The 13,262-nt window shown below is 25.6% G+C and overlaps 7 protein-coding genes across 7 annotated transcripts; 4 read left to right on the top strand and 3 right to left on the bottom strand. All coding sequences in view use genetic code 12, as the record gives it.

The window, feature by feature from the left end:
• Positions 1–64: 64 nt before the first annotated feature.
• Positions 65–1,120, top strand: KGF54_004429 (RNA polymerase specificity factor; the record flags this gene model as incomplete). Its single annotated transcript, XM_051765126.1, has 1 exon — positions 65–1,120. One exon carries the CDS (start codon positions 65–67, stop codon positions 1,118–1,120), a length of 1,056 nt encoding a protein of 351 aa, XP_051618471.1.
• Positions 1,121–1,260: 140 nt separating this feature from the next.
• On the bottom strand, positions 1,261–2,511 carry KGF54_004428 (uncharacterized protein; the record flags this gene model as incomplete). Its single annotated transcript, XM_051765125.1, has 1 exon — positions 1,261–2,511. The coding sequence occupies one exon, from the start codon at positions 2,509–2,511 to the stop codon at positions 1,261–1,263; it is 1,251 nt and encodes a 416-aa protein (XP_051618470.1).
• Positions 2,512–2,704: 193 nt separating this feature from the next.
• KGF54_004427 (cleavage polyadenylation factor subunit) lies at positions 2,705–5,350 on the bottom strand (the record flags this gene model as incomplete). The annotated part of the gene is made up of 2 exons (XM_051765124.1): positions 2,705–4,873; positions 5,156–5,350. The coding sequence occupies 2 exons, from the start codon at positions 5,348–5,350 to the stop codon at positions 2,705–2,707; spliced, it is 2,364 nt and encodes a 787-aa protein (XP_051618469.1).
• Positions 5,351–5,661: 311 nt separating this feature from the next.
• SAM37 (SAM complex subunit) lies at positions 5,662–6,567 on the top strand (the record flags this gene model as incomplete). The annotated part of the gene is made up of 1 exon (XM_051765123.1): positions 5,662–6,567. One exon carries the CDS (start codon positions 5,662–5,664, stop codon positions 6,565–6,567), a length of 906 nt encoding a protein of 301 aa, XP_051618468.1.
• Positions 6,568–6,987: 420 nt separating this feature from the next.
• KGF54_004425 (uncharacterized protein) lies at positions 6,988–7,683 on the top strand (the record flags this gene model as incomplete). Its single annotated transcript, XM_051765122.1, has 2 exons — positions 6,988–7,360; positions 7,511–7,683. The coding sequence occupies 2 exons, from the start codon at positions 6,988–6,990 to the stop codon at positions 7,681–7,683; spliced, it is 546 nt and encodes a 181-aa protein (XP_051618467.1).
• A 204-nt stretch (positions 7,684–7,887) lies between these two features.
• KGF54_004424 (mRNA (N6-adenosine)-methyltransferase) lies at positions 7,888–9,360 on the bottom strand (the record flags this gene model as incomplete). Its single annotated transcript, XM_051765121.1, has 1 exon — positions 7,888–9,360. The coding sequence occupies one exon, from the start codon at positions 9,358–9,360 to the stop codon at positions 7,888–7,890; it is 1,473 nt and encodes a 490-aa protein (XP_051618466.1).
• A 1,582-nt stretch (positions 9,361–10,942) lies between these two features.
• KGF54_004423 (uncharacterized protein) lies at positions 10,943–12,550 on the top strand (the record flags this gene model as incomplete). Its single annotated transcript, XM_051765120.1, has 1 exon — positions 10,943–12,550. One exon carries the CDS (start codon positions 10,943–10,945, stop codon positions 12,548–12,550), a length of 1,608 nt encoding a protein of 535 aa, XP_051618465.1.
• Positions 12,551–13,262: the final 712 nt, after the last annotated feature.

Raw genomic sequence — 13,262 nt, 5'->3', positions numbered from 1 at the left:
ACAAATCTATTTTGCATCTTCAATTAATTTAAAGAATAGTGAAGAAGAAGAAGATCAAAGATTAATGAGCAAAATAGCTTTGAGATCTTTTAATCCACTACTAAAAGATTCGTTTTTTCTACTACCTAGATTTACACACGAAAAGTCACAACTCAAAAATGCAGAAGAATGTCAAAATATAATAAATAAGTTAAATTTAAGAGATGATTACAATAGTAAAAAATTAAATATTATTGATGTTAACCCTGGATTTGGATTATTTTCATCTATGCTTAATTATGAATTAAAACCGAAGAATCACATTTTACTAGATAAACATGAAGAAAATTACAAGAAATGGAGTAAGAAAATAGAACATTTACAAACTGTGAACCAAAATCAAGAAAACTTCAAAATTTTAAAACATGATCCATTTATTTGGGATACCTATGACAAAATCTTTCAAAATGGAATAATAGAAGAGTTGAAACCACAACCATACGATAAACTCAATGATGAATTGCTAATAGTAGCGAATTGGACTGGTAAAGGAGATGAGTCAATTATAGCTCAATGGATAGGATGTTGTGGAAATAGAAATTGGTTAATGAAATATGGGAAAGTTAGAATGTTATTAATGATTCCATCTACTACAGCTATGAAATTTTTAAGTGAACCAGGATACAAAAAGAGAAATAGAACTTCATTAAAAAGAGATTTATATACACATTCTAAACTTATAGCAATTGGTGATGATTCTGATATTTTAGGTAAAGGATACGATCCAAGAGTTTTGGTACGAGATCAACCAATAGTTTTGAAAAAGAATGCATTTTTAAGAAATTCAGAAGTTGCTATAATTGAAGTATTCCCCGGTGAATATCAAACAGATTGTATTTCAAATATCGAACATTTACTATCTGCTATGTTTGTAAGTTCTACAAAATTAAAAGATCATTTACCTAAATTAGCACCTGGGGCTGAATACTTAGTTAGTTTGTTATCAGATGATATATTAGAAAAGAGAGCTTCTGAATTTACTAAACAGGATATTTTAGAGTTTTCAAACGCTTATGGTCAATGGCCGTTCAAACCTTCTATTGAGGAAACTTTTGATATTAGTGAAGAGGATTTTGCTTAAGTCGAAGCAGGGAGATATTGTTATTGTATATTACTGTAAATAGAAATTAATAGACACTTGTATTATTTGGTGGGGATAAATTTGACACAACTAGCAGCTATTTCTTACAACATCGACTGAATGGCCAGTCAAAGTTGCAATCAAACTTGGGTATAATTTGGAGATGCAGAAATTCCAGTTGATGATAAAATGGGAGCAGTTGCACTTCTTCTTTGTTCATATTCAGTTTTCTTATACTCATAAGGTGATTTAGGTAGGTTCTTCAAAATTGCATTACTATTGTTAATTGTTTCATGAACTACATTTGGATGAGCTCTTAAATTTTTAGTTGCAGTTCTACCAGTTAACCCCGCTGTTGTAGAAGGAGTTTCAGCTTCATTTACATTACCTGTTTCGACATCATGTTGTAAATTTCGTGTATCTGTTTCTACCTCTTTATCCGAGTATATTGAAGATGCTGTTGGTGTAAATTGTACGAAAAAAGTATTCATTATTGTTTCATGAGATTGATAAAATATTAAGTTGAAACTTAAGATTGAAAATAATTCAATAATTAGCAAACCCAATTGACTGTCTCTTATTGATGTTATCTTTTGTCTACTTATTATCATCATTAATATAAGTATCAAGTTGAAAAAATTCATAAAATATAAAACAGATAAGTTGAGGTAATGGAAACTTAATCTTTTGGGACAGTAAAATATTAAGATATGAGTTACTAAAATAATGATTGAATTGATCAAGATTATAAATTTACCAATTATCAAATTTTGGTAAGTTTCATTTATTCTCTTTATTATTACCTCGTGATTACTGTTTAATGGGTATAATTTATTCAAATGAATATTACAAAAATTTGAAATCATATTCTGATTTTGTCTTAAATCAAATATGGGGAACTTTGAGGGAAGTGCCCAGTTGATAACTGATGCTATATGAATTTGATTCTGATCTTTAAAACGCTCTGAATTTACTAGTCCTTCATACATTCTTAATTCAATTTCATAATCATTCAATTCAAACACTACTCTTGAATAAACAGTAGTATGATTAATATTTTTTAAGTAAGTTTCTTCATTTCTCATATATATTCCAATCAACAAATTCTCCATATATTTTTTAGATGTCAAATCAGACTCATCGGACTGAATTAATAATTGATTCAGTTTTTTATCCAAAACTTGAACAATATCAATATTACCAAAATTGATAACATTTTTTAAATTATAATTTAAGATATTTATCAAGATTAACCATATAAACACATTTCTTAAAGTTAAAGCAATTTTTAAATTTGATTTTGTTGGATTTTCATATGGGGTAGTCAACCATTTTGCACTTTGTCTATATAATGAAGCTGTGTATTGCTTTAAAGGTGTTTTCATATTCATATTTGGTTTAGTTAGATGTTTTGGTACGATTTGTCAATGAATGAATTAAATCGGAACTTTAATCTTTTTTTTTGTTATTTTTAGAGATCAGAGATTTTTGCAGCCAATTTTTTATATTGACACAAAATTTGGTAGTGCAAGTTCTTTTTATATTATTATATGCATATATAACTTTTATTAATCTATTTGAGCCTTACGAAATATTCGATAAATTAGCAAATAATGTAACTAATTTGTCACTATTGAAAACACTATCAGAAGGTAAACCAAAATATGACGCATTTGGTAATGCAGTCATTAAAGCAACAATTGAAGGTCCAACAAAATTTGATTCATTATTTGCATTATTACTATGACCATTTTGTAAATCGTGATCAAAACGGCTAGATTCTTGAATGTTTCTAACAACTGATGATTGAGTTTCATTTTCGAAATTGTTGGAAATTGATATTCTTCTTCTTCTTTTTCTTACTGGTTCATCTTCATTATCATAATCCTTATCATATCCATCTTGGTCTAGTTCATCACGTTTTATTATATTAATTCTACCTAATTTGTATCTATCTGTGAATAAATCAATTGGATCATCTTCTGCGAATAAAGAATCGTATTTTTTAGCAAAAGTGTTAGCTATATCTAATGACAAATTTGTAGCTGCAAATGATATATACTTTTTATATAGGTTTTTCAATTGAGTTTTTAGTTGTTTCAATTTTTTTTCTTTTTCAGCCTTCAAAATTGGTTCTATATCAGGTACGTTGATTTCATCAGTTAATTGAGAAATTTCTTTTGCAAAATTTGTATCTGCAGTCTGTAATGTACTTCTTAATTTTTCGGTATCATTAATCATTATCAAATAATCTAAATATTTCAAAGCAAATTCTCCATTTGTAGGAAATGCCTTTTGTCCAATATCGAATACTTTGATTGCTGTTTTTTTATTATCTGCATAATGTTCTAGCAAAGCACTTTCTATATAAACTTGATAATCTATACCAGGGAATTTTCTTGCTTGTTTGAAGACATTTCTTGCTTGTTTCATACCTTCTGCTCTTTTACTTGCAATCATTAACTTTATGTATATTAAGGTGATTTGCTCTGATATTTGTTTTTGTTGTTTTTCCAATGTTTGTAATTGTTTTGAATCTGCTAAAGAGACAACTGATGAGCTAAGTTGTGCGTGGGTTGGAATTTTTGGTAGATTTGGTGAGTTTGGAAATGCTGTAGTAGTAGGTACACCTGGCAAATTCGGTATATTAGGTAACGACATTGGTTTATTTGGTAATCCTGGTATATTTGGTAATCCATTACCATTAATTTTTGGTTGTTGATTTGTTTCTTCTCCATTTTTATTTGATTCTTCCATATTTTCATCCTCATCATCATCACTATTTTCTTCTTTCTTTGGTGGGCTCATTTTTTCTTTTAATTCATTCAATTCTTTAGTTACTTTATCGAAACTAACAGTCAATTTACTTATTAAATTTTCATAAACTAGTTTAGATTTTTCAAAAGAACTATCTTTTTCATATAGTTCGGCAACTTGAAAAGAGAGTAACAAACTTTTAGGATTTAATTTTAAACCATCTTTTAAAGTTTCAATACAATCATTTAAATTATTTTCCTCATTTGTAATTAATAAATATTTTACATATTCAAACCATAATTGTGGTATAAAAGGTAGAGCATATGTTGCTTGTTTATAAACATAATTAATTCTTTTCTGTAATGTGAAAGAATCTTTTAATTCTAAAGAATTCTTCTTCTCTAGTTCTATCCAACTATTCCAGTATTTAATTTGCTCTTCAGTTGAATTATCTAATGATGATGATTGAGGATTTATAGTTCTTTTTAATTTTTTGTTCGTGATATGTTGCCATTCAGTATTCCAAGATCTTGCTGCCATAAAATCGGAAGATTTTTCAGATACATATTTTTGAGCAACAGAAGGATTTATTTCATTTTCCCATTTTGTATATTGTGCCCAGCTACTTTCAATATTTTCAGTTGGGATAGCTAAAAATTTCTTATAAACTTTTCTCATTAAATCAATTTTTTGTTGTTGTTCCCAATTTGCTCCTGGAGTCCAAGTTTTTAAAAATCCAATATAATCTTGCCATAATCCATCACTTGATACATCTAATCCAACTTTATCAACTGCAAATTCAAAAGCTTGAATAACTGTTCCTCTTGCTTTTTCACCTCCTGTTATAAAATCAGTTACACTTCTTACATAATCAACATACAGTCGAAATAATTCAACATTATCAGCCAAACCAAAACTTTTTTGAAATAACGATTCTGCAACTTCTTTTTCTCCTCTACTTAATTCATATTTTATGTATCTATTCCATTGAACTCCCTAGAATTTGTTTAGTTAGTATTACAAAGTCTTTTTTACCATGTCTACTAGTTAAAGAAAAGCCAAGACTTGATAAACAAGTCAAAACATAAAATTCATCAAATTGAAGTTCTATATACGAAATAAAATAAGAACAATGAAAGTAACTCATAACCTAGTTTTCCCAAAAAATGAAATAAAAAATAAAGCCAGCCAGCAGCTTGACACCTTCCCATTAAACACTTTATGCTTCGTCTTAACTTTTCTTTAACTCGTGACCATCATTACTGTTCATTAACATACATCAAATTTGAAAATTTCCAAATATTTATCAAATGCCTTTCTAACTTGTTCTTGATTATCTTTTGCCAAAATGTGATCTAAGTATTTAATCCATTTATTATAATCCAATGGATTTGTTTCTAAGTCATCTTCTAATTGACCAATTTTATCTAGCGACAATTTTTTTGGTTTTGATTGTATGAATACTGAACTCATTGCATTTGTGATTAGTTATTGAAAATGAAGTAGATAAGTTAATACCCTTGAATGTATAAACTTTGAATCTATCAAATTTCGTCCAACTAGATAGTTGATTGATTGATCTATTAATGAAATATAAACAATATTAAATTGATAATAAATAAAGAAATGCAAAGATATTTGGTTGTCAAAAAATTAAATTTGATATTTTAATTTTATTTTAAAGTGAGAAACAAAGTTTAAACCAATTTACACTACTTACCTAAGACTATAATCTTTTCAATAGTATAGTATTAAGGTATTAGCATTAGGACAAAGTTGATGAAATGATTCAATTACACGTTTGGGGCTATAAAGACGAGATTTCAATAATATCACCTCATTGTATTGCAGCTGCTTGGTTATTAAAATTGGTTTTAAAACCACTAGATATTCCATACGAAATTATAACATCAAATAATACAAAATTATCAGAATTAAATCAATTACCAGTACTTATAATAAGTGAAGATGAAAAATATGACGGGTTTTATAGTATATCAAAATATCTAATCAAAACTTACAATCCTTTCAACATTTACATTTCAAAAGACTACAAACAAAATATACTAAATATGAGTATAATCAATTATTTAGAAACAAGATTTGAAATAATAAATTTATATAATCTTTGTCTAAACAAGCAAAACTATGAACAATATACTAGAAAATTATTTACAAAATATTATTCTTTCCCTTGGATGTATAATCAATCATTAAATTTTTATAATGAATCAATTGAAAAAATTAAAATTTTAAAATTAAATTCTAATTCTTCATCAAGTAGTATATTTCAGTTTGGACAAAATGAAAATATTGCAGAAACTGAAACTTTCAACGAACTAGAAGATGAATTGCATAAAGAAGAAGAAGAAAAAACTAAGGCAATTAGTGGATTACATGAAAAACTCTTATTACAAAAATCCAAGACTAAAGAAGTTTTAAAAGAATCAAAAAATTCAATGAGATGTTTGATGTTATTTGAGAAGTACTTGAGACAATTGAAAACCTTGAAAAAAGATACAAATCAACAGTATTTCTTAGATACTGAATTACCTTCAACTAGTGATATTTTATTTTTTGCATATTTGTTTTGTTTTACTTATCAGGACTTACCTGATAAATTTATCAAATTAAACGATGTAAACAAAGAGAAACTTGATAAATTTATAGAGCCTGTAAATAACGAATAACAAATTTATGTATAATTCCTTAATGGTAAGATCACCCATGTAATTATAAAATACTAAGTAAATGCAAGAATAAATTATTGGTTTGCATCAGCTATTTTCACGAAATTGAAATTGAGCTGGATTTATTGTCCACAGCTACTCTACAAAGTCTCATTCTTTGCAACATCAACTTTGAGTATGTAGTGAGTCGGTTATAAAATGATTATATACAGTATTATTATTAATTCCATGTATTTTGAATATTGGGGTAAAAGAATAACAAATTATTAGATACCTCTATATCTTTCATTCAAACACGTCACCCTTGATATACTACTCAATTCAACTTACAATAATAATTTTTAATCAATCATAGAATTTATCTCATTTAAAATTACAAATCAATAAGTCACTTGAAAAACTCACAATTATATCTTCAAAATGGCAGGATTATTTGATTTAGAACATCACCTAATATTCTATAGAAGTTATCATTTCAACAGTACAAACGTAGCAATTCATTTAGTATGCATTCCCATCATATTGTTCACAGCAATATCATTTTTAAGTTTAATTAACTTCCCTTCAATTTCAAGTAATGATTATTTCAACTTTGGTAATATAGTTGCATGGATTTATGGTTTATATTATATTGCATTAGATTGGAAATTAGGTATTCCATCAGCTTCAATTTTAATAAGTTTTGGGTATTTTATTAAAAGAGTTTATTTGAGTTTGGATTCTGTTGATCAAGATAATTTTTTGAAGTTTACTATTGGATTACATATTTTAAGTTGGATTGCTCAATTCTATGGTCATGGAGTACATGAGAAAAGGCATGTTTGATTTTTTTACTACTCACTAACTCATTAACTGAATTGAAGTTGTTCAGAAAGAGTCTTATAAAATTTATTTAATTGATTGTTCATTTTACTAACTTACTTTAGATCACCAGCACTTTTAGATAATTTACTAGGTGCAATAGTATTAGCTCCATTTTTCACAGTATTTGAATTTGCTTTTTATAGTGGGTTTAGACTTGATGTTAAGAGGAAAATGGATAATGAAGCAGCTAAAAATATAAGAGATTTTAAAGCTAGAGAAAAAGCTAAAAAAGCTGGGGTTAAAGCTAACTAGAAGTTAATTTAGGTTGTTTAATGAGTTAAGGGGATACAAAAGGAGAATGGCGTCTGTTGGAATTGGGAAAAGTTTAGGTTTATTTGTTTAATTCATATAACAATTTGAACAACAACTTGGTCTTCTAATGCTGCAACTATAGAAAAATTTTTGAGGGATCGATACAAAGACTGAAGAAGGATTAAAATTTTAAATACTTTACACTCATTGACTATTCAATTGATTACCAACAGTTAACCAACCAGGTCTAACATTATGTTGTCTACCAAATAATTCCAATTTTCTAGAATATAAACCACACATTCTATCAATAATATCATATAATTCATCAGGTTTTCTTGAAGTTTCTCTTGTATTACTTACAATAACATCTAAATCAATTGATAAATTTAACCATGAAGGATTCCCCTTTAATCCAACTAATAAATGTTCTTTTGAATGATTAAGCCAATGACCTGTTCTACCAGTTACTATAGTTCTTTTTAATTGATTTAATTTAACCCATATAACTTCATTACTAACAATATAACCCCATTTTTTTAAAGCTTCTCTACCAATATCTAAAGATCTTGCAGTTACCCATAAAAATAATATACCTTCATCTTGTAATAAATTCATTGGTAAATTTATTGATTCTAAATCACCAAATGTTCCATAAGGTAAATTTTGATGAATCAGCCATGCAGGATCTGATATAATAGCTGAAAATTTACCTAATTTTTCAAAATTTAATGATGTTATATCACAATTTATCCATTGTGGTGGTGTGATTGTTCTAAAATTTTGGGAAAAACATTCATTTAATGTATAATCTATTTGTTGTTGTTGTTGTTGTTGTTGTTGTTGTTGTTGAGTTGGTGATTCTGATTTTAATGGTGGGTTTAATGTATAGTAATGTAAGTAACGACAAGTTTTCATCTTGTGGCAAGTATCTAAATATGAACAATCACCTAATTTTGAATCAGTATGATTATAAATAATAGGTAAGAAATGAATTTTTTCATTATAACAATTTAAAATATCTTGATTAATTTGAATTTTAGACTGGGTTATTCTTTGATGAATTATATTATCATTTAATGATTGTTTTGTTAAAAATTCTTTTCTATTTAATCCAAACTTTGATAAAATTAATGAATGTTGTTGACTGTTACAAATTAATGGGAAATTTGATATGGGAGTATTTAATTTTGATCTTTTTTTATCAAGAATTAATTTTGTTGTTGGTTTTTTTATAAATTCTTGTATATCATTTATTGTTAAATTTCTAATTTGATTTAAGTTTCTTGTAGTTGGTGGTGAAATAAAATCAAATAATGAACTTGCATCTTTGATTATTGGTGGTGATGAAGGTTCTGGTGTTTCATTATTTAGATCACGTAATATGTTTAATGCAATATTATTGATCCAAACTATTCTTGATCTTGTTAATTCAGCTGAACAAAATTTCGATTTGGAAATATGTAAAGATCCACCAGTTAATTCATTAAATTGTTGAAAATAATTTAAAAAATCATTTAATGATTCAAATTGTAAAATATTATTATCTATAATATTTTTTTTAAATAATTCATAAATTTTCCATAAATCTCCATTTATTGGTTGATTTAATATTAATTCTTGATTTTCTAATAAATAAATATTAAATAACTTAAGCTGGTCAACTGAATATTTCATTTTGTTGATTTTGGTCGTCAATTTAAATAAACTAGTTGGACGTACTTTTTTTTTTTTTTTGAAATTAAAATTTAAAATAAATATAACTACATTTTTGATTTTGTGTTTGTTTCAGAATTGTAACACTAACTAATTACCAATTTTGAACTTTGATTAAATTATCAATACTTAACGAATTTCCAGAATTAAAAACGTTGGTCAGTCATACTTTAAATTCGTATTAGTCGTAGCCTAGGTCATTTTGAAAGATTTGAATATTTTAAAGGATTAATTTAAACAACAAATTTGGTTAGTGAAAGGAACTTGTTGACAACATGAAGAGAAATGCATCCAACTACCATGTTAGATTAATTCATCATGTACTTCATAGTAAAAGAAGAATCCTTAGTTTGAAAGGAGTTTTTATGGAGTTGTCTTGAACCTTTTGTTACATAAAGAAATTATTCTACACTATCAAAAAGAAACGTCAAAGTCGATTTATAGTCTCAACACTTGAAAGAAGGCTTGTTCATTTTGAAGACAGAGTTCAAATGTTTATTCATAGTAGTTGATATTATATTATATTATATGTTTATAATAAGTGATTTAATAAGTGATTCTAGATTGAATCATAATTCATAGAAAAAAAGAAATTAAATATTAAATACTAACCGCATAAACCAAGAAAATTGTAGGGTCAGTAGATGAAAAAGAAACGAGTGCATAAGATGAGACTATTCCTTTATAATCATATGGTTCAACGGGTTCATTACATCCAATGTTCCTTTTATCAACTTCTATAAGCGTCAAGTTGAATAAGTAAAGAATAACAAAAGCCTTCGAGCCATGCCAAATTTTATAAAGTGAGTTTTTAGCGAGAAAGAAATTTGGGGTAAATAGAAAAATTATTTTTTTTCTTTCACTAGACAATAATAAATAAAAACGGTAAAGTGGAATATTTAAAACTCCACAAATATAGTTAAAACATAAATACACAATTTAATTAGTTTATTTAGTTTTGTTTGAGACAAAGCAGTTTAGTTAGCATAATGTTTTGAGCGATTTAAATACCTTTTATTCCTATGGCTTTGACTAAACTGAGTAGTTTGCTTTCAAAAAACTAGCAATAACAAAATAGAATAGAACCACTACTAAGAAATAAATTTTGCCGTTCAACCACAATAATAAAACTAAACTAAAACTTCATCCATTACACCTTCTTGACATATTTTATTATAATTCTACATATAATATTTACTATTCACTATTTACAATTTAGTTTAATTCAAATGCCTTTTCAATTGTAGTTAAATAATTTTTTCTTAGCATTCGAGAATGCCGTCGGAGTTTTATTTCCTTCAACTGTTTCTGTACTACTAATGAATTAGTTACTCCATACTTTTTTATTATTTATTTATAATATTTATTATTTATTTATTATTATAATTATAATTTTAGATTTAGATTTAAAAGGATGATGATTAAATATTTTTAAAAGTCATATATAAGACACATACTTGCAATCATATTTTAACTTATTAATTTATAATGATTAAATTTTATTTGCATTAATTCAAGAATAGATTAGGTTCAATAAAGAATCATGAATTTACAAAATTTACCTTTAGATTTACTTGAAGTAATAATAAATGATAAATTACAATTAATACTGTCAAATCCAGTTGATTATCAAAACTCATTAACATCATTATCAAATACTTCATTATTATTTAATCAATTATCAAATTTAAAATTATATTCAAATATTACATTTTATGACGATGATAATAAATTAATTATAACACATGAAAATAATAGAACTTTTATTCATATTAATCAATTCAATTCATTTGTTAATTCATTAACTTTAAATAATTTCCTCAAAATTAAATCAATTCATATTAATTGTAAATCAAATTTTAATAAATTTGAATATAATCAATTATACACTAAATTAAATAGATTTTGGAATATAATTCATCATTCAATAGAAATTATTAATTTTGATATTGATAATATTCGAAAAAATCAAACTATATTACAACATTTAACTAAACATAATTACTACAAAATTGTAGAAGAAAATGATGAAATTGATTATAATTTAAATACAAAAAGTTCAAAATTATATAATTTGAAAAATTGGTCAATTTTAAATTTACAAGAATTAAATTCATTACCAATTAATAATAATTATAATCTCAAGGCTTTAGATTTTTTTATTGAAATTATAATAGGGGATGAATCAACACCTAACCACAAGATCAATTTACCAGAATTAGAACAATTAAATCTTAACACAAGTTTATCAACAATAGCATTTCATTCATTAGATTTAAATTTACCAAATCTCAATAAATTTTCATTATCATATTCACATACATTTAATAGACCACCAATTGATTTTAATCAGCTCGCCTCAAAAATTAATTTTGAAAATTTGCTTGAGTTAGAAGTGAAATTAAATTGTTGTCATTCTGATTGTTCATGTATTAATCAATTTTATAAAGAATTATCAAATAATAGTGATGCATTAACAAAATTGAAAAAAATTAGTATTATCAATTATAATTCTAAAAATCAAACAAGTAATTTAGAGCAATATACTTATTTAATCAACAACCAACTCAATCCATTATTTACAAAATTCAACAAAATCGAATCATTTTATATAAATATCAATGAATTTATTAAGAACGATAGATGTAAAATCGATTGGAAAAATTTTACAAAATCTACTAGTTTATTACCATCATTAACAGATTTAGTAATTGTTGATTTTTATAATTGGTGGTTACCTACAATACAATTAACAAGACATTCATTAATTAATACATGTAATTGTTCTGAATGTCACTACTTAAAATCAAATTTTCAAAAATTAGCTAATTACGATGAACATAATAATTTTACTCATAATTTTAAAAATTTTAAACAAACACAAGAACAAGAATTATTTTCAAATAATATAGATTTAGGTAAAAAATCAAATTCTAAATTTTTATCATATATATTAAATAATTTTAAAACTCAATTTAATCAATCTATAATTTATTCACTGTCAATTTCAAATTATAGACATAACTCAAAAATTTTATTTTATGAAGAGTTTAAATCTTTGTTGAAGCATAATTTATTGAATGAGTATATTAATTTTTTAAGAAATGGGAAAGAGGTGTTGGTTATTAATTTAGGTGGTGTTTTAGTTTAATTGAAAAAAAATGCAATGAGAGGGTTAACGATATAGGTTTTTAATAGTTTGAATTAGTAATGAACAATATTTCAAGCTTATTATTATTCGTTATAAAGTAATTTCTGATACGTGTTTGTGTACGCGACTTATATCAACCCCACAAAGAATTATTAACGTAAAAATTGGTAGTTACAAGGCGAGTTAAATCTCGACAAAATTTGTATCATCTCTTACACAAAAATTACATATTATTTGCTGCAAATTTTGAAATCTTATCTTGAAATAGGAACTTGTATAAACAATAACAAGTATAGGTATAATATTTATTACCAATCACAACTTTTTGCTTCAATAGTGAAAAAGTTTGTCAATTTGGCTCGCTAATTAAATTTTGTAGGTAATATAAACGTTTCTTCTACGATACAGAAGTCATATATATCAAATTTGGTAGTAATCCATTCCAAATTTACTTATAAGGAATATATCAATATATCAATTTCGTAATCAACAGGAACTTAAAGATTTACAAAGAAGATAAGATCTAAATCTTTATTTTTAGAAATAATATCTTCAACTACTCACTTATAAGTCGCTAGAATTAAAAAGGGGTTTATTAAAAGTTGAAAGGGTTTTTCAGATTAAACGATAGTAGTTTGAAAATTGATTAATAAGAGTCACTTACTAAATTGAGTAAATATTGATATAAATGATCAAACGTATAAACTATTCA

This window comes from Candida jiufengensis, assembly GCF_024610255.1.
Source record: "Candida jiufengensis strain CBS 10846 chromosome Unknown scaffold1, whole genome shotgun sequence".
NCBI classification, from domain to species: domain Eukaryota; kingdom Fungi; phylum Ascomycota; class Pichiomycetes; order Serinales; family Debaryomycetaceae; genus Lodderomyces; species Lodderomyces jiufengensis.
Note: the sequence above shows the minus strand (reverse complement) of the source record. Positions and strands in the feature narration are given on the sequence as shown.